General features: G+C 40.1%; 1 protein-coding gene across 2 annotated transcripts in view; it reads left to right on the forward strand.

Annotated features, from left to right (window-relative positions):
* Positions 1-20,945, forward strand: part of coro2a (coronin, actin binding protein, 2A) — a 30,679-nt gene that overhangs the window by 2,052 nt on the left and 7,682 nt on the right. The window contains exons 1-5 of one of the 2 annotated variants that reach the window (XM_026360016.1): positions 11,957-12,256; positions 17,328-17,528; positions 19,311-19,427; positions 19,726-19,875; positions 20,643-20,822. In XM_026360016.1, coding sequence (XP_026215801.1) covers positions 17,328-17,528; positions 19,311-19,427; positions 19,726-19,875; positions 20,643-20,822 — 648 coding nt within the window. In that variant the 5' untranslated portion in view covers positions 11,957-12,256. Of the gene's footprint in view, positions 1-11,956; positions 12,257-17,327; positions 17,529-19,310; positions 19,428-19,725; positions 19,876-20,642; positions 20,823-20,945 lie in introns of those variants that run through there. The other variant, XM_026360014.1, reaches the window with a different exon arrangement.

The following is a 20,945-nucleotide window of genomic DNA, read 5'->3' on the forward strand; positions in this document are numbered from 1 at the left end:
AACAAACTTAAGACAAAAGAACAAGCAGTTTGAGGGCTCCGTGCTTAATGGCCCGAGTCTAACGCTCACCACATGTGGAGCACTTGGCTCTTAGTGTGGCAGGAAACATCACGGCGATGGAGGAAAGGTTCAGGGCATGAACTTTGTTTAGACTCGAGTACAGTTGAACACCGGACTGAGCGATATTGTGTGTGGAGTTACTGATCGAGTTGAGTGAGGAGCAGGTCGCATTTCACTAGACTAAACATCATAAACATTTATTTTTTTTAGATATTTGATCATATTTTACTACCACTGCTGGTTATTTATCTGAAAATAGGCACAACAATAGGCTAAATAAAATACTTTTTGTTAAAGTGATTTGTTTTTTTTATACTTTTTCTCAGGTTTTCTTAGATGAGTAGGTCAAATGCACAAGCGAGAGCCAGAATTAGCTTAGCATAAAGACTGGAAGCAGGTGGAAACAGCTAGCCTGCTCTCGATAACTCCGCTAACTGATTAAAAATGTTGCATTTCATTTAAGGTATGTGTACACAAACAGAAATGTACAGAATTATTGTCTTGGTATTTGCATTAACTTGACAAAATAGTAACTACAAATTGTTGTTTTGTATAGTTTTTGTGTGATATTTAAAGTCTGGATACAAAAAGTTATTTAGTCATGTTTTGAGGCTAGTTTTGCCTTTCTTCCAGTTTATGCTAAGCTAATGGTATGCTAATATTAGCCCCCAAGCTGTAACTGAGATTAGTTATCTTTTCATCTAACTTTGAGGAAAAATTGTGAATTTTGATTAACATTAGAAATATTTCTGTAATCTAGGCTTTAAGCTGATCATTCATTCTTAACAAAACATAAAAAGTATAGTCAATTAATATAGAACATTTTAGCCTAGCATAAACTCAGCAGCTTAGCATCTTAGCCTAGCATAAAGCCATAAACACTTTGATGCTACGTTCATCTTACCACTTGGAGTTGGTCTGTTTTCATGCATTGGCCCCCAAAGTGTTCCAGCACATAACATCATCTAAATTAACACATTAACATTTTTCAGGTAGATTGTATGGAGAAAACAAAGCTAGCTAGCCAGGCTAGCTGTTTACCTCCCAGTCTTTATGCTAGGCTTTGCTAATTGCCTTCTGGCCCTTGCTTCAGACCTAATGCTGTTTCACATCAGATGGACTTACCATAATTACCATTTCCCCCCATCGTTCAACATCAACATCCAGCTTGTAATTATGGATGTTAAAGTAACATTTTGTTAAAGCTGTGAAAAGTATGGAGTAGGCCGCTGCCGTAGTCGTTAAGAGGTATTTAAACGTGTGGTTAATTGGTGATTCTCAGTTGGTGAATTTAAGTGAGAATGGATGTTGGTTGTTTCTCTGTCAGCTGGGTGTCATGGTTTCTCCTTACACTCCAGTTTAATACTTTTGAATGATACTGTCCTTTCACTTCATCCCTACTTGCTTATCGGAGCAAGAACGTGACCAGTGAGGTCGGTTTCTACACCGTAGCTTCGCTGTGGTGTAATGCAAATTTTAAAAAGCCTGTTGCTACTGATCTATATGCTGTATATGCCGAACCATCGTCAAACTGCACTCGGCACTAACGGAGCCAGTGTGACAACACAAGGGCTTCTGGTGCTGTGTGTAATATAGAGGTGTCATGCCAGCACTAGATGTGTCTAAGTAGGCCTGTCATCTGCCTAATGGGCAAACTCCTGCCAAAACAAGCATTAGAGTAATGAGTTTGCAACACATCTTCACTTGTGAGACACAGAAAGCTCCCAGCCAAAAATAAGCTGAGGTGAAACACACACACACACACACACACACACTGTTTCAGACCTTTTTTTAATGAGGTGTGTATGTGGACTTTGAAGACACTGCACTCTCTGTTTCATTTTTCGCTTCTTTATTAAAGTCTGTTCTGCACTTACATGTTGGGCCATAAAACTCTAACGTGCATCTCTGGCATGTTATCAGACAGGCTGTTAACACATACCTGACATACTCCCACTTTGTCCATCGTGTGACTTGCGCTGTTTGCAATGTATAAGCCGAATTCAACAGAGACGGCTTCTGACAACCATCTGTCTTTAGCGAGCTGTTTGCTTGTTTATCATGAACTGTATCACCCTCTGTCATTCCACGTCAAAACAGTAAATAGGGCTCAGTTCAGATGTCGGAGGTGATAAACCAACCTGCTGCTGGTTAACAGGTGTCAAAGTCCTATCTTCTGTAGATACTGCTCTGAATTAAGGGCGTGCATTGGAGCGCATCTGTCTCTGTCATGGTGCTGTTGTGTAATAAAGGGATGGCAAAATAACAGGAGGTAACTAGGAAACAAACATTATCCTTTGATTACCTCAGACGCCTGTTGATATTTACTTTAAGATTGCTCTCTGAACTGCGAAGGCAGCGTCTTTAATGAACAAGGTGTGTGGCATAGAGCTGAATCAGTTAAGCTGTCCTGGTTCCAGATCCTGAAATGTGAATATCATCGTGAATTATGTGGTCGTCCGTGATAGTAAACTGAATTAAACTTGCTAAGGTGTTTGGTTGATTTATTCATTTGTTGACTCACAGAAAGGTATTAATGGAAAGATAGGCTTCATTTAATAAGCAGGAATGCCACATGTTCATTGGTACCAGGTTCTTAAGTGGAAATCTGCAGTGTGTTCAGTGATGGTACACTGAATATGTTTGGGTCCATTTAGTATCTGACCTGGGCTTTCAGTCATATTGCATATTGCTTTGTTCAGGGCACCAGTGACTTACATATTTTCAATTACAAGTAGCTATGAATTGTCTGTGGTGAGCAAGAGTTGTGTGAAAATAGTAACCAAATGACTTGTGCTGCTTTGTTTATGGCTTCTTCTGCTTTCCCCCTTTTGAATTACAAATACTGACTGAGATATTATGAGAGTTATTTCCTAGTGCCACTTTCTGGTCCAGAGGTGAGGCAGTGCAGCAGTCCTTTTGGTGTGTCTCTGCCCTAAGAGGTCAAACAGAGATTAAATTAAAAGTTTAAAATCAACAAGGTGTTCTTTTCAGAAGCTGTAAGCTGTTTTTAAAGGTGTATGTACATAAATGAATAGAGGTCTGTCATCGGCAAACATTAGTATTGCCCTTGAATAGCACATTGTGTTTTTAGTAATTTAAAAGGACAACAGATGTGTTGTCTGTGAGTCCAAACATTTTACTGGTAGTGTTTGTACTTGTTTCCTCTACAGCGACTGAAATTGTGCGTGTAACAAGTTAGAAGAAGCCTAATGAATGAGATCATCTCACATGTCCACAGTAAATCCTATTGTTCTCACACTGTCAGTGGAACTGCTACTGATACTGACTTGTCTCTTTCAGGAGCTTTAAACAAGTGATATTTAACATAAAGCTGTATATATTTAATTTTATTTAGTTTTCCATGAATTAAAAAGGTTTTTGTTGATTTGATTTGAAGTTCGTCTGATGAAGGACATCATTCCAGAGCCAATGGTTTTGATCGAGTCTGAAATGAAAACATAGAAAATCAAGAAATCCGAGTAAATTTGAGTAAAAAAAAAACTGATCATGTAGGCATGAAGGTATTATTTATATAACTAACCAACTTTCCAACAATCTTTTATACATTATACATTTCAATTTGTTTCCACTCCAGTTTTTCGTTACTTAGCTATTGGGCAGACAAAATCCAAATAAATAAGCCGTGAGGTTATTCAGTGAACATGTAACAGGACACCCCAGTCCTCCCACAGCAGACTCTGGTTTTACTGGTTTTATATAAGATAATACACATAGGTTTTATTATCTACATAGTGAGACTGACTCACATATTGTTCTATTTGAGATAACGTTAGTCCAGCTGCTGGAAACACCTGCTCATCTGGGACGCGTGTCCTAAGGGATACGCAAATACTCTTAGCAAAATTTCTCAGCCTTTACAGCCGTGGGTGACACGCATCTATGCCAAGAAGGTGTTCCTCATCCAGCTCATCACTTTAGTGTCGATTTAATTCAAAATGATGTTTGTGTTTAATGTTTATTTAAGAGTTCTGCTTGTCCTCAGTGTGAGCACTTGGCCATCAGTGGTGTTCTGTACAGTCTGAAATTCAACTCCTGGCCTCTGTCAACCGAGCCTCAGACAGCTTTAACTAGCTAAACTGGACGACTGGCAGACAACAACTTTGTATTGCAGCTTTTACCTGCTGCACAATTACCACAGTGGACACACACAGCAACACCGGCATTTATTTTTTGCCTGGATGGCAAAGCTGCGCGTCTGCTGTATAATTTGTTCAGCCACTAAGGGTGGTTAGCAAACTTGTGTAATTCTATCCCATTAAACAGTATGATGCACCTAGTGGAGTAACCAGCGACAGCAGCGTTTCATTGTTAATGTGAACCTGCTGTAGTCACTCTATACGCTCAATTTTATGCATGCGATGAAGTTCATCGACAGCCAGAAGAGAGCCGGTCGGGATCATCTTGTTTCCAGCAGAAACCAAAGCACAGAGTCAGTTTAGTACACGAATGAAGTTTAATCAAAACAGAGGAAAAGCTGAATTATTCACGTTATGTAACGCTGTATGTTTGTGGGATGATAAAAAATAATGACTTGTAAAAACAAGTTTGTGTGTCTGGTGCAGAACTGCAGCTGCCACAAGCAGCGACAGTGACAGTTGTATTTACCCACATTTTGTCAACAACACATTTCTGCTCTTTATTTTGTACTTTCTAGATGCTTGAGGAATGATTGATGTGATAATTATGAATTCACACTCTAATCCCGTAGGCAGATGTTGTTATAAGTTGGTTGTTATAAGTTATTTGTCACTTTGTGTTGTAATCAATATTAAAGTGGCATGTTTTATGAATTATTTATCCATATTTCATCTCATGCTTGATGTTCTCAGACCCAGCCAGCAAACTGATTTAAATCTGTCATATTTAAGTACACAGGCTTCAGGAAACAATCTGCTGCTGGATGTTAAAGATGATTGTTGTACTTGTCCTAACAATGGTTTGGAAATCCTTAAAATGCTCTTATGTAACCAGAGTCTGCATGTGACTGCAGAGCCTCTCGCTGCGTATTGTCACACACAGTGCGCTTAAACACTGCATAGAATCAGGACTTTTAAAAAAATATGTCAGAAATACAAACATATTCTGTAGTCTGTGATGTTTTTTTTCTGTTCTCTGTTACACCACTGTCACTGGGATCGGTCATAGCAGGGTGTCCTGCACGTTTCTGACAACAGCTGTCTGACTGCTGGAGATTATCTGGTAGTGCTCCCACGTATGGCACATGGGGAGGGGATTAGTTTAAAAAAAAAACAACAAAAAAAACAGAGAGCTTGTGGATCTGTGCAGTGTCGTGCTCGCAGTGCTTTTGTACAAGTTGTTCACGACAGCAGGGAGGTGACACGGTGAAGGCAGCAGGAAAGAAGACTGCTCAGTGCGCCGTCAGATCTGACACTGTTCATTAGCAACTAATGGTTTCGGTCCCAGTTTCCGCCCATCATGTATAAAAATAACACATATTAATATTATTACATTAAATAGACCCGTATTAATAAGTATGACTCATTGTAAACTCGTAATTTCATATTGTACGACCTGATTCAGGGCTTGCGTGTCTCAAATCTGTGTTTGGTTTAGTCCTAACTTGGGAAGCAGATTAATTTTTATTTTTTCATCCAGATGTTTGGAAGTTTCTGGGATTTGCTTCTTTCTTCACTAAATGATAAATCTTGTGTTATGTATTTTTGAAAATTTGAATTGGGGACAGTTTGGGGCACAAATGAGAAAAAGTAAAGTGTCTCAAATTTAAGGCAAAGAATCAAAGCACAAAACTTAACAATAACAGAATGAAATGATATCATTTGCAGGATGCTTTTGTCAAAGTGACAGCGTTTCAGTCATTAAAGAAACAACGGGAGTGTATAGGCAGTGGATTTTAATTATGAGGCAGATGGGTCAGCAGAGTCTGATTTATTATTCATGAAGGGAAGTAGCTGCCTCGCTCCACTGATGTGTTGGTTTGTCCACCACATTGATCCCAGAAGCCGAAAGTGGCCTTAATGGTTGCTCCTCATGAAAAATGCTGTCGGAGCAAATGTAGCTCTGCTCTCTGACAAAGCAAGTGGCAAATGTGTTTACTAGACTCAACAAGTCCTGTTTAAAAGCTGTGCACAGATGGATTTACAAGTTGAATGGACAATTATGATATAGAGTATGACGGTGTCAGTGACGGTATCGGCTCATGCAGTATGTTGAGCTGATCCCGTGAGTTTGACATTGTTGGAAATGTGTCGATTGGTGGCCATGAAATTTGGCACAGGCCTTTATGTTCTATCAAAAAGTCAATCTGATGCTTGGCTAAACATTACGTTTAGCCAAGCATCACATTGACTTTTTAATGTACGTTTTCTTTCCTAATATTATCCTGCATCCTTAAGAGGATGGATTAAACACCATACTTAACTGTGTTCTCAGCTGAAGTGCATTTTTCTCTGGTCTAACATACAGTATCACGGACGGACACTGCTATGGCATCGAGCTGCACATTCAGTGTGTCGAGTATCGCAGCACGTTAATGCAGTTAGTTAATGGATGTGATCTGATTAGCGGTGGCCTCCCTCAGCCTGCAGCAGCACGCTGTCTGTGGATTGTTTATAAAGTGACGCTGAGCCTATATAAAGGCAAGATAATCCCCACGAGTCACAGAAAGTGACACTCACCTTGACTGCAGTTACTATGGTCAGGATGAAGGGATGCCCTTTTAGCTACAAAGACTCACAGACACTGTTAATTTAAGCAGTGACAATGCCCGTGATTTGTGTGTGTTCTGAGGGACAGGATCACGGCTCTTTACTAAATAATTAATCATCCTTCAGCCACTTTGTCATTTAATATTTATCATGTATTTATTTAGCAAATATCTGCGGTAACAATCTTCTTTTAATACATCAGGCTGTGCTTCGTGAACTAATTTTAGAACATCAAACGTCCTCTCGTGCTTTTACATATTTTCCATTCTCCATTTTCTTTCTTCTGTGAATATTTTTAACTCCATCAGGAGCTTCTCCTGCGACGGCCGCTGGCTGTCTGCAGAGCAGCCCGGCTTCGTTGTAGTTAGTACAAGATAGCACGAACCCTCTGGAGGCTATGACTGAAGCCACACACTGCTCTCTAGTTGCATTGTGACATGATCCATAATTAAATTAACTTAAAGAGTCCTTCGATTTCTTGATAAGTCGACTTTGCATACAGTGAAGACATTTAGGGACTTTGTGACCGGGATCTAATTGAATGATTTCACTTCTGCTGGATGAACAGACACGGAGACATTTCTTGTGCCCCAGTTGCAGCAGCTTAACAATATTAGTTTATAATATTAGTACTTAAACGCCAACGTCAATTGGAGTTCTACGGTTTGGATAAGCATGAAACTCTTCAGTCATCAGTCCACATCATTAACAACTGGGTTGCACAATATGTTTTCTTTTGAAACTCGAAAACATGTTGGTTTAGGTTTTGATGCAATTCTGCAGCTGTTGCACCAGGTTTTCTTAACAACTACAATCAGAAACTGTTTATATTTTCCTACTGTACAGATTTGTGCCTCTGATTGGCTTCTTCTCCATAGCAATGGTGCACAAAGGTGAAATGACTAAAACTGGCGGTTTTAACATAAACCTCATAAACCAATAGGGTGAAGGCCAGTGACTGGAACATGGAAATTCCAGTATGAATTTCCAGTGGTTCATTTAAATCTAGCATTGTCACTGTACACTGTTCAATTTTAGAAGCAACATTTTTTTAGAGGCATAGCAACAGTAACAAATGGAAGCGGAGAACGGTGAGTATCAAGTAGTAGTATCAGGGCGTTTACCATTACATATGAGACATAAGACATAAGACATTAAACTTCAGAACGCATACCACCAACAGCAATTCTCTATCACATGCGTTGTGTATGTCAGCTTCAGCCCTGGAGAGGCGTTCAGGATCAGTATAAATTATAGGTCATGTGCGTTTTGAAAGCTCTCAAAGCCAAAAAAGCCATTTAGTGTTACAAACTGTTGGAGATTTAATGAAAAAAGCAACAACTCACAAACACAGAAACCGAGGTATAAACAGAAACGTGGCTCAAGAAGAAAGAAAGGCTCAGCTTTAAGCAAACCTGAGGCAAGTGACACCCAGGCGAGAGCAGATCCAGACGATTTTGATTTCAGCAGCCAAAGCAGAGAGATGTTTTCTACTTCGTTTGAAGGAATTGATGACGGAGAGGAGGAGAAGTGGATCGTCACGGTCTTATGTTCTTAATTTGTTTAATTTCTTTGTGTAAATGCACTGAAAACAGAAGTCTGTGGTGTGATGCGTGTGCGGTGTAACCTCCATCAGGCTGGACCCTCTTACTGTAACTCAGGAAGGTGATTGATTTTGTTTCCAGCTCATCAAACCCAGCCAAATATTTATTGTTGTACTGCTGGAGGCCAGACACTTGTGTGTATGTGTGGTTATCTGTCGTATTACATTCTTTATGCCTAAAATCAGACTTCTATGTGTGAAAAGTGAGATAGGTGCACGAAAACATTTTAATATATCACAGATTGAGCTTACATGCGAGTCCACTGTGTTGTTCTCGAGCGTTCCTCTGATGTGAATCCACGGATTATTGGCTGAACAAACCGCGATCGGGTGCCAGAGTTGATGTAAGCAGGTAAGGCTGTGAGAGCATTGAATGGGAATTGTTTCAAACAGCTGTGTTAATTCAGATACCGCAGTGAATCAGATGTGAAGGAATGAGGCGCAGTGTATGGGCACGCTAACATATGGCTCAAGTTTCTTGGCGGTGAGGTCACCATCATGACGAACTTTAGTCATACACACAGTTTGTTGCACATGTGATGAATGTGATGACTCTTTATGTGGAAACACAGATAGAACATTTTCGGATGTGTCTCTCTTGTTTAAAGTTTTTCTTTGATCATCTGGAATCGTGAACACTGACTAACTCCATCCTCCAAATCTGATTAGCTTTGTTTGATAAGGTAGCATAATAAACAGCTTCTCTCGGATTTGAACTCGTGCAGGGAAAGATAAGTGATTGTATCAGTGTGTCAGTCACACATGTGCCTGCTGAGATGTGTGATTCACTTGTGATCTTATCTGAAACTATTCATGTTGTAACTTCATAGTTGTGTGTGTGTTTACACACGTTGTCCATTTCATTTGTTGCATGGGTTAAATGTTCTTTCACGTCGTATTTATTGTTATATTGCATGTATTTAGACATATTTAGATATATTTAGATATATTTTTTATATATCATATCTTCAATACTCCATATTCACACTGTATATGCAGCATATTGAGTAGGAATATTGAGAGAACATGTGTTAATGATAAGACAGGAGAACACACAGAGACGACAGCAAACAGCAACTGACCTGTGCACTGGTGAGCAACTAGTATTAGAGTAAACTAAGGTTAATGTTATTTGAATAACTTGAACTTGAGAGAAGTTGAACCACTTCCGTCATGTAATATCTTCACAAACTGACACCAGTGCTCGTGTAAACTGCACATACACTGGACATGAATGCACATGAATTGAAAGATCTCGTTTTTTTTCGTCAGTATCTTTCCTGCGAACTCTCGGAGGTGTGGCTTCTCATTTGCAGAGTAAAGCAGCAAAACCAGAGCACAGAGCATCATGCAAATTTATGATAAGCTGCAAAAAGCTTGACCTGGCTTCGCTTGCAGGACTCACAAATAGCATGTTACTAAAGTTTGATTTGAACAAAAGCTGTTTCCCTAGAAATAAATAAATAAATAAATATAAAGTGGACGTGTATTTGCTCTCACAATGACTTGTGCAAATAAATCTATCTGTAATGGACATTTCTGTGTTCATTGAACTTCGGTGGCCTTAGGTGAGTTATTCAGATTTGGGCTGCACCTGTTCAGTTAAGTGTATACTTGAATGGGACTGAACTATTTGCTCAGTTGATGAACATTTAAAGCACGCAGTGAAAACACCTGGCTCCGGTATAAAAAGGCCAAACCTCACCGCAACAGTGTAGGCACCAAACCGAAGCACAAGATTGCACTTGACACTGAAACCAGGTGTCGTACAGTCAAAACACAGTCAGGCGGCTAATCAGCGGTGACAAAGTGAAGAAGGGAAGGTCACTGTGGCTCCGTAGTGTCAAAGACTTTGGTGTATTTTCTCACAGTAACTATTAGTCTGCTACAATGTGATCTGTGATTAGAGCTCTTTGGAAAAAATAAGTTGCAAGCTTTTAGGACTCATGCCCTGTCTTTATTGATAATTACCACATGCACAAACACACTGGAGCTGAATGGAAGAAAATGTGCAGCGTAATAACAAGTGGATGCTCTGCAGCCTGCTCACACCATAAATCAAAGCTGTCTGTCTGTTTTGATAAGAGGAGTAGATGGTGAGATTGGCCAATCACTCCTGTCTACCTGCTGTGTGCTTCATATCTTTAACACGTTTTAAGCAGAGTGATCCTGGTTTGAACATAAAAGGTATAATCTCCTTGTGTCAGTGCCACGTTTGGTCAGATTCTACCTCTATCTGAAAGTAATTTCAGCACAGTCATTCTGTTCTATTTGGCAGAATAATATGAATGGTCCTGTGTCTTATCTCAGACGGTCTGACCATTGGACTTTGTTGTGTATTTGGTGGAGATGTGTTTGTAGCCAGCTTTAGTAGTTAGTACATACGTGTGGGTGTGTGCATCTGTGATTATTCCTGTGAACTCTTTAACTACTGAAGCATGAACTTGATCTTACTTACGTGTTACTTTAAACACATTCTTAATGCTCATGTTGTGCTCTTTCTCCATTACATTAGGTCTAATCTCTACATTGTCACTACACACTTTGCAGATTAAGGTTTTACATTCAAAACATTAGATCATCTCACATGGATTATTGTACGGTCTGTAAAAAAAAAAAAAAAGTAAAGGTAGGACTTTTATTTCTAATGTATTTTGTATATTCAAATATTGCTATCTGTATTTAGACATTGCTTTAATCACTGGAACAGATCAATAAAAGCAACTTCCAAGACTACAAATAAAGAACAAGGATACAAACACTGCATTAAATAGAATCAGAGACTCTGAAGCCAACAATGTGGGATATCAGCAAATCTACACTTCGCTGGAATCTCTCTGTTGTAGGAACAGGAATAGTCATGACGTTCTCCTTTAACTTTTGCAGCTGGCTGTGCAGGCACGCACGTTTGTGCAATAACAATGATTGATCAGCCCTGTGGCTGCACTTCTGTTTGACCGTGTGAAGGCTAGCTGTCAGTGGCCAGCTTTTTTCACCCCGTTCTCATATTGACCTGTTGGCCTAGCCCCTCATGATAATGCACCATTGCGTAATGTTTCAGTTTGACTTGGAGCAGTTCCCACCACTGTCCATCAGCAACGTGTTGTAGCAGCTTGAGTCCAGCAAGTTTGATTTTGTGCTCATTCTTTAAACCTTTTAGGTTGGTTGAATGTTGCCATATGAATCCTACTCATCTTCTTACTTCATCGTACTTATTACTCATTGACATGAGTGATACAGAAGGGATGAATGTACTGGGGGCTACAAGTCTACTAAAGACACATCTGACAAGTCAGTATTGTGTTATTGAGCAACAGGAGGAAGAAGTCTGTGTGTGGATTTCTGTCCCTCCTCCGCCTTCTGCCTTCTGCTCCCCCTCAGTGATTGAGTGAGAATCCTGGTTGTGCAAATGCTGTGGAGGAGTGACGAGAGGGAGCGGCACTCAAGGAAAGATAGGGTGTGTGATTACCTGTTTTGTCTCTCTCTCTGTATCCTCTTCCCTCCCTCCTAATAGTCACCTCCCCTCTCAGGGAGTGTACACACTGCTGCGCTTTCCCACTGCTTGTTCACACACGCATTTGGCTTCATGCTGCACACACACACACACACCTTCTCCTCTGACTGTGCGGACTCTGCAGATCAAAGAAGACGCGTGGTTAGGACAGGACGCCAGGGTTTTGGACAGTCTCTGTGTGATGTGTTGTGTTTTGGAATGTGAAGTACAAGTGTAGAAGCAGCGTTGATCCACGTGTTTGAGTTGAAGCAAGAAGACTGAGTTGTTTAGGGGTTGGGTTTTTATTGGTTTACCACTTGGAGACATAACTTCTTCTCACTCAGGGACCTGCTGCTCCTGTTTGTGCCGGCGACCGACTCACTCGACAGGGTGAGTGCTGCAGAACTCCCAGTTTTCCTCTCACACTTCTTCATTCACGCTCAGTTGCACAGTCTTCAGTCTCTTCCGTGTTGCCTTCATGCCCTGTTCTCTCTCTGCAGTTTGACTTTCTGTTACTGATGTTTTAACCTGTGTGTACGTGTAGGCGCTCACTTTTTCCTGCTAAAGATTCACGAGTGTTTGCATTTATACAGGAGACAGGCTGAAACAACATAAATCAAAAATCTTTGTTTAAACCAGCTCTTCGAATCTGAATCTTTGCATATTTGAAAAAGTCTTAAAACTTTCCGCTGCACACCACAGATTATTTTGACAGCAGACTTGCCTTTTAATCTAAGTAATCATCCTATTGCCCCAAACTTGGACACGTAGCCGCTCATTCACTGCCATGAGCATGGAGGTAGTGTCTATTTTTGCTGACGACAAAAGAAAAGAAAATCTATCAATATGAAACTGAAGCTGTTCCACGACAGTGACATCATCTCATGTCATCTTTACCCGCAGATGGCTATTTATGGAGGTATCCACCCTTCAAAACACTACCATTCACGGAAATATGTGCCCTGTGGTTTGAATTGGAGTCGGTTTGAGGTCTTTTCATTAAGCTGTTTTGCATGTCAAGGTTTATAAACCTAAAAGTGAACCTGCAAGAGGAAAAGCATTGACTAAAATGCATCTGCAGCATTGAAAAATGTCTTCAGGCTTGTTGACTTATTTGTATTCATATTTATCATCCATCATCTTTCCTTCTCTAAATAATAGAACTTTAATAACTTAGGACTTTTTAAATTAACACTCGTGAATTCAGCATGTGTCCAATTTTCTGTTATAAAATTATTGTTAAAACGGGACTTCATTACCTAAAAGACAGTTTAGAAAGGTGTATTCATTTTTTAGACTGGTGCCAACATTCAGGATTCATATTTTCATTGTCGTTTACTGCAAAGCTCTCTCTCTACATTATACTGTATGTGTCCATGATTTGTATGTAATTGTCTTGTGTTATTATATTTGCATTATCCTTAGTGCCTAATGGGCTCTCAGCACAGGAAGTGTGTACTCTCCTCGATGGGGAAATAATGGAAAACTCCTAAGAAGTAAACCAATGTGTTCCTTTAATGGGATACGCGCAGAGATGAGCTTTGTTTTCAATTCAAATTCACCTACACTACAGGTTTATTGTGGCGGCCTCAGTGGTTCATCCTGGCCACATGTTGAGGTGACTTTCATCTGCTGTGTGTCAGCCGTCCAACAACAAGCTGGAATTGCAACCAATAGTTCGACAGATTTAGTGGAAAAACTAAAAATAACATTTAAAAAAAGCAGTAAAACAAAATTATTGTTAAAACTGTTCATCCAATGATGTTTACCCACCAACGTATTGATTCAGCTTTGACTTACTGTACTTTACACTGTTACACACAATAAAAGTTCAGCGATTACACACACACAGTTTTCCATGTAGTTACCAACCCCTCAGGTGAGTTCACTTTTAGTTTTACCTCCAAACTGGTTTAAAACATCTAGTTAAACAGTTTCACAAGACAATAGTTTTCACAGTAGCCTACTTCGTCATTTTCTAGTTTTACAGAAATAAAACATTTGGATTGCTCAGCTGAAAACACAACACACCTTATGATGGATGTTTTTTTTCATCCTTCTACGAGTTGATTGGTTTCGTTCAGATTATCTACAGCCTGCCCACCAGACTCTGGCATATGTTAATCATTAATTCACTTTTATCTGTTCAAGAATTCACACTCCTAGAATAAAATGAGCCAATCTGACTTTTCAGCTAATGCACGGAACAGTGTCTATTGTCTATATTTATGTTTGCATACATTTCTGTGTGACTGTTTGTCTGGCTCGCTGCAGGGACACAGGTTGTGGTCCAAATCATAACCAAGTTCAGTTCTTAAAGCAGAAAATGTGCTGCATGCAGAAACAGAGTGGCTCAGACACACTCAGCCTTTGTCCTGTCATACTTATTTACATGTGTGGTTCGTAGTAATGCAGCAGCTATTGGATTACCTGTGTGGCTGTTATCCTATTACAAGACAGGAGTTGTAAGCTGTCATCCTTGTATGATATCAGACTGTCTAAACCTTTAGAAGTATGTCTCACTCCCTCAGACACACACAATCTGCCTCAGCATATGTCCACACCTGTACATTCCTCGTCTCGAGTTTCTCTCAAAGCGTTTACAAAATATTTTGCATACAGTACAGACAAAAGAGGCCAGTCTGGTGCGTATACCTAATGAGTTTTAGGACACGAGGTCACGAATGTTCGGACAAAAAGGCAAGAAGTACAATAATGACTGTTGAAATTAGCAGATTTATGTCTGCTCGTAGCTTTAGGCCCTAAGCCGCTGTGGTAACGGATATCTGGACACCACAATGTCAACTTTGAACTCCTCCAGCACCAAGACTTGTCAAGAGAAGAGTGGCTGCCAATGTATGTGCGTAAAACACAAAGTTAAGACAAAGTAAGTAAACTACAGGCAATATCCTGGTTGAAATTAGTGATTTTTAGTGACATTTCATGACCACTTTATGCGGAAAACCTGCATATTCATTTATTTTTCCTTCACTGAAGGCTACAGTAAAGTACAGACCTACATATGAACACTGCATTATGTTATGTCTGTGCTTTCAGTTTAGCTTTATGAGTCTTTTTACAGCCCCCTTATTGCGGTTGCTGCTCTGACTCACTGGTCATGGACTAAAATAAATATCCCTCTGACAAAAAGTACAGCATCTCCTGCTTTTTTTTTTTTTTTTTTGCCAGACATAAAGCCTGTCAAAGACGTCCTTGTGAATAAAAACAGATGATTTTGCTGTCAGTGAACGTGCCTGACTGACTTTTGATCAGCAAGAAGTCGGTGTAAAAATAGCCAGAATAGTGTTTTCGTCATCAGTTCGGTGAGGAGCCAAGACAGGCCGCCCACCATGCAGCCTGCTGTGTACCTGCTGCAAGACGCAGCTGAAAGGAAGCTGCCACTGGCCTGATTACGACCTGCTTTAGATGTGACAAGATGTCTTAGCTTTCTGCCCTGCAAGCTTCTCCCTCTGGTCTTGTAAGCCTCAGCAGAACATGAACGTTGATTATATCAATCCAGACGTGCTCCACTTTGAAATTGCACAGGGCTTACGAAGCACTGCAATCAGTCGACGTTGAGCAGAACTGTAAACTGATGCATTCAAAGGGTCGAATATTCAAATAAAAAGTAGGTAACGGTTCATATAGTTCTGTGATGTCAGCAGCTCATTCCTCACATGCCTTTATGGGTGTTGGCCTTATTTGCTGTCAAGCACATTCAGATTTTGTTATGGTAGAACAAAGCAGGTGGAATTTCATTTATGGACACGAAGCGGTGATAAAGCTCAAGAATGGCTGCAGATAAGGAGTCAGATATGGTATTAGAAACATTTGAGTTTACCTAACTGGAATAGCTTCTACTCCACTGTAGATAAAGAGGTGTACATCACCACTTTTGTTTTGTAGCGTCTGTCTCAGTCTCAGGATCATTACGTTACTTTTCTACAATACATAACAATACCAAACGTGTACCTGAACAATCAACATACAGGTGAACACATCCTCCTCAACACTAATACAAAACCTGTTACTAGCAATGTGGACTGTTTTAAGTGTATTAAGCTGTCTCATAGTACTGGAAAACAGTTTCACTACTTCACCTGCAAGTGTCATAATCATTTCCTGGATGTGACAGCACCTTATCAGGTGGAGAGTCATTCCAGACAACGTGACGACACGATGTCTGCAATCCACTAACTGTGACGTCACTCCCTTTGGATCTGGAATAATATATTTACAGTATCTGGTCATCATAAGAAAGGCTGCTGGGCAGTCCACTCCATGTCCATGAGATAATTTTTATTTTTTTTTGCATTAATATCCATCCATCCATCCAATATCTTCCTCCAACCCTAATCCATAAGTAATGAGCATGTAGCAGGCAGCCAGGGAGCCAGACAGGGCAGCAGAGCAGACATGTTGGCTGGCCGAGCCCTGTCCCAGTGGACCAGAGCCACTTTTCTCTCGCTGTAATGATATATACATAGACTGGCTCAAGGAAAGCAGCTAAAAAGAGACTCTGGAACCTGCAGCAGGTTTTCTTTTCCCTATTCATCGACTGCCTGGTAATTGACAGAGTGATTGATTTTCTACTTGCAGAGCAGCTCGTAAACAACTCATTTCATACAGAAAGTCCATTTGCTGACTGGCAAATAAGAATACACGTGTTGGAGAGTAAGGAAAAATGTTTTCATGTACAGTTCATGAACATAATTTAATATGGAATATAAACAAGTTAAAAAGGATTTCCAGTAAGATTATGATTGAGTTATTAAAAGAAGCCACAGAAGACTGAAAATAACTCAGCTGAGAGTGGGAGAGAGGGTGTAGGTGTCTAATTAATGTATTTTTAGAAGTGTAAATCTTATATCTTAAGATATAACCAACACAAAAAGGAAGTTATTGTCACAATGGTGTTACTTAGAACCTTAGCAGACACATTAAAATAAATTATTGATAATTGATTTTTTCCATTACCTTGGAAATTAAAAAGCCAAACAGTCGCTATTTTAAAGTTGTTTTTTACTCGAAGTGATGTTATTTACCTGCAACCACCGACTTTCAAATGATGGAAAAACTTGAGGAAACAGTTTTGTTATCTCTTTTACTAGTTTGAATGATGTTGCAGATCTTACACTAGTAATGATTTTAAATTGCAAACAATACCTAAAGGCCTCTGTTACAAGAACAAGAACTGATTCCTCACAAAAATTAAAGCACACTGCTTAATTTCTTTATCGTGGTTACGTATCATCTTATTATTCTCCTTTTACAACAAATGCCTTTTAACTTTAGCACTTCAACAAAGCAGTGGTGTTTGTTTTGCTTTGCAGAATTGATCACATTTACTATTGCGCTGCTTTCTCATTTGTGTAAAATGAACAGAGGTAAAGTCCATCATCATAACTGTACGAGGTGGACTAATCTCCTTGACTGACCTCTCCGTCCCTCCCTCTCTCAGATGTCATGGCGTCCTCAGTACCGCAGCTCCAAGTTCCGCCATGTGTTTGGTAAAGCCGCCACCAAGGAGAGCTGCTATGATGGCGTGCCAATCACATGCAGCGTCCAGGACAACAACTTCTGTGCTGTCAACCCACGTTTCCTGGCAGTGATCACCGAGTGCGCCGGAGGAGGGGCCTTCCTGGTTTTGTCTGTCAATCATGTGAGTATCAGCACCTTTACACACTCGTAGTCTCTAAAGTGACTCAGAGCACAGTGATTATGGAACCATTAGTTCGCTGACTGTATAAGGCCAAAAACACAAAACACACTTTTCATAATCATCCAGGAATCAAATAGAAATTTATTAAACAGAGTTTTCAGTTTAAGTCAGAGAAAATTCCACCTTAAATACAATAAAGTGCTCCACTTAGGAAACATTTTAGTCTGTTTTGGACAATTTAAAAGTTAATTTTAAGCAAAAAACTGAACTCATTTGTTAATCCTGTTAATTGTTCAGTGCATCATTCGCTCCACACCTGGCAAAGACAGCTCTGCTCTCCACAATATAAATAGCAGAGCAGCAGTTGCAGCTAAAATAACCTTAAAACACCAGGAAACCTCCTGCAGCTCAGTTACTGCAACCTAAACACTGCATGTGGTCTTTTTTGGATAATCTTATCTCCCTCAGCTGAAATACAATTCATCAAGCTTTCTTTCAGACATTATTTATGTATATTATCAGGTTCACTGGCGTAATCAATAACAAGTGAACCCTCAAATAAACTCAGTCAGACCTAATTACTTGTGTGTTGTATATCTGCAGTCCAGACTGATTCATCAAGCTGAACACCTCCTCCTCCTTTTCCTCTCTCTCTTTGTCTGTCTTCATCCTTTAAATCATCTTGATGAGTTATCACCACCCTCCTGGCATGAGCAGGAATTGCCTATGAGCTTAGGAATGACATAACTCATCTCATGACCTCGTCTTCTCCTCCCCTCACTGTCTCAAGGAGGTGAAACTTTAAGCACTCCGCCCGTAACTGTCTTCGCATCCAACCCACGTGTGTGTTCACTTATTGATCACTTATCTGTGGTCAGTGTTACCAAATGAATTAAAGAACATAAGCTTCTATTTAGCTGTGCATGTGTGCGGTTTGCTGTTAGCACACAATTACATCATTTCCTTCTTCCAACCACACCTTACCTGTACAATAATCTAGCCTGCAGGTGTGTGTGTGTGTGTGTGTGTGTGTGTGTGTGTGTGTGCCACATGAAATATTTGTTCTTCCTGTCGAGGCAGAAAATGTGAAGTAAGACTCGTCGACTGTTTTTTTGTAACTGCATCATGGAATACTGCGAGTGTGTCACGACACTACTACACACTTATTTTATGTAATCCCACCATCAATCAACTTTAAGTGGTTTCATTACACAGACAGCATCATAACATCGTAGACGAATGTTTGCAAGTGGGGATGCTTGTCCCGACGTGCACCAACCAACCAACCAACCTGTTCACATCCTGGAAAATAGTTTTCCTAAAGGCAACAAGCTGGAATAATCAGTATAATCAGATCAATTAGCGCAGCTTTCCGTTTACAGAACATTATTACCGACGTCAAATTTTCTTTTCTTTAAGAAGGCTACATACAAAGCGGTAGGAAGCGCTTTTATGTGGGCTGCTGCAGCTCCCTGGACTGAACTCCAAAATTACAAGTTGTCTTTTATGATGTTGAGGACATGACCTTTGAGGACAGATGCAGTGTCCAAGTGCAGTTGTACTTTGTAGTTTTAATGATTTAAGATATTTTCCCTTAGTCTCCTCTACATCTGCTCTACAGTACTATAATCCTGGTTCTGTACTACTTTCTATACATATATTCTATATATTTAATTTTAGCCAGGAGTCTGTGGAAAAAAATACATTTAAGTTAGATAAAAGTCCAAGCAGTTAAAAGTGAAAGTGTTACTAATCCTTTTTGTGTATGTGTTTCTCTGTAAGACGGGTAAAGTGGACCCTCACCACCCCAGAGTGTCGGGCCACAGAGGAAACGTGTTGGACGTCAAATGGAATCCCTTTAACGACTACTGCATCGCCTCGTGCTCCGAGGACACAACGGTTTGTACACTTTCCTAAAACGTTCGTCATTTTCTCTCCTCCCTGAGCATGTAGCAACAGGGAGGTGATTTTATTGGCTTGCAACTTCAAGAAGAACTAGAAGTCATTTCTCACATTCTTCAGCTCAGACCTGGCAACGTGGTTCAGAACAAATCTCTAGAGCAAAATAACAAAAGTCAACAGGATTTCCACTTCAGACTTGTAGCTGTATAATTTATTTTCTATATTCAGTCAACCTTATCCTGGAGTACTTCTCACTGAACGTGAACAATTTGAGTTTTTGTGTGTGTGTGTGCAGGTTAAAGTGTGGGAAATCCCTCCACATGGTGTGCTGAAGAACATCACAGTACCATGGAAGGAGCTTCAGGGTCACAGCCGCAGGGTGAGCCTCATCGAGTGGCACCCGACTGCCAACAACATCCTCTTCAGCACGGGCTACGACTACCAGGTAACACAAGCGCGCACAAACCTGAGCACAAACCTACAAGTAAAGAACTCAGCCTGCACTGTGACAGCAACTACAGAGGCCACAGCAATTTGAAACAGCCAGGTCCATGTTATGAAACGAGGATAAAAATCACTACAACCTAGTGATTATTGCATTATTGTCCTGTCAGGAATTCACGATGAGTTGTTCACAAAAAATCACAAGTATGTGTACTTGACCTCATGAATTTTAAATATTTCTACTGTGAACTAGTGGGTGTAACTGTGTCGTGTTGTATAGTAAGTAAAGATCACTCTTCGCAGGACTGACTTTGAGTATTTTATTGCTCAACACAAGCAATGTGACCTATAGTTACTCATAATTGCTCTGTGTTGTGTAATATTCTCCACAAAGTCACTTAATGGACTACAGTGGTAAACATGGTCTCAACACTACACTCACTAAAAACTATACTGCAGCAATAAACAGGTCCTGAAAGTTGGTTTTTAGATTTTAGTAATTTTATTATGTATTTCATTAGAGCAGCTTCTTCTTGTCTCACCCCCAACAGAAAACCACAATGTACTGCTTAGTTGTTGGGTTTTTGGGCAGATGAAACTATTAATTGGTGAGCGTTAGGCAGGTGCAGGTGTTCAGGTTAGTTACCTGTGGGTCTTTGTGCTAAGCTAACTAACTGCTGGCAGTAGCTTTGCTGTGTACATGGCACAGGTCAATAAAAAAGTGAGTTCAAACTAAATTTTTCCCTCTCTATCCCTCCTCACCTCTAGATAATGATCTGGAACCTGGACTGTTCGGAGCAGGTGATAAAGAACCCAGTGCGGACCATCAGCCATCACGCAGACGTGGTCCTCTCTATGTCTTTCAACACAGACGGCAGCCTGCTCGCCACCACCTGCAAGGACAGGAAGGTTCGACTGATGGAGCCACTCTCAGGAAACCTGCTGCAGGTGTGTATGTATGTTGCTAGATGGTTGGCACAAATAAATAAGTTTGTAAAATCTTAAATATGCATAAAAAGTTCAGTATTTGCCTTTTATAATATAGAGAAGTAGAAAATATGAATGTAAACA

The sequence above is a fragment of the Anabas testudineus genome, chromosome 1, assembly GCF_900324465.2.
Source record: "Anabas testudineus chromosome 1, fAnaTes1.2, whole genome shotgun sequence".
NCBI classification, from domain to species: domain Eukaryota; kingdom Metazoa; phylum Chordata; class Actinopteri; order Anabantiformes; family Anabantidae; genus Anabas; species Anabas testudineus.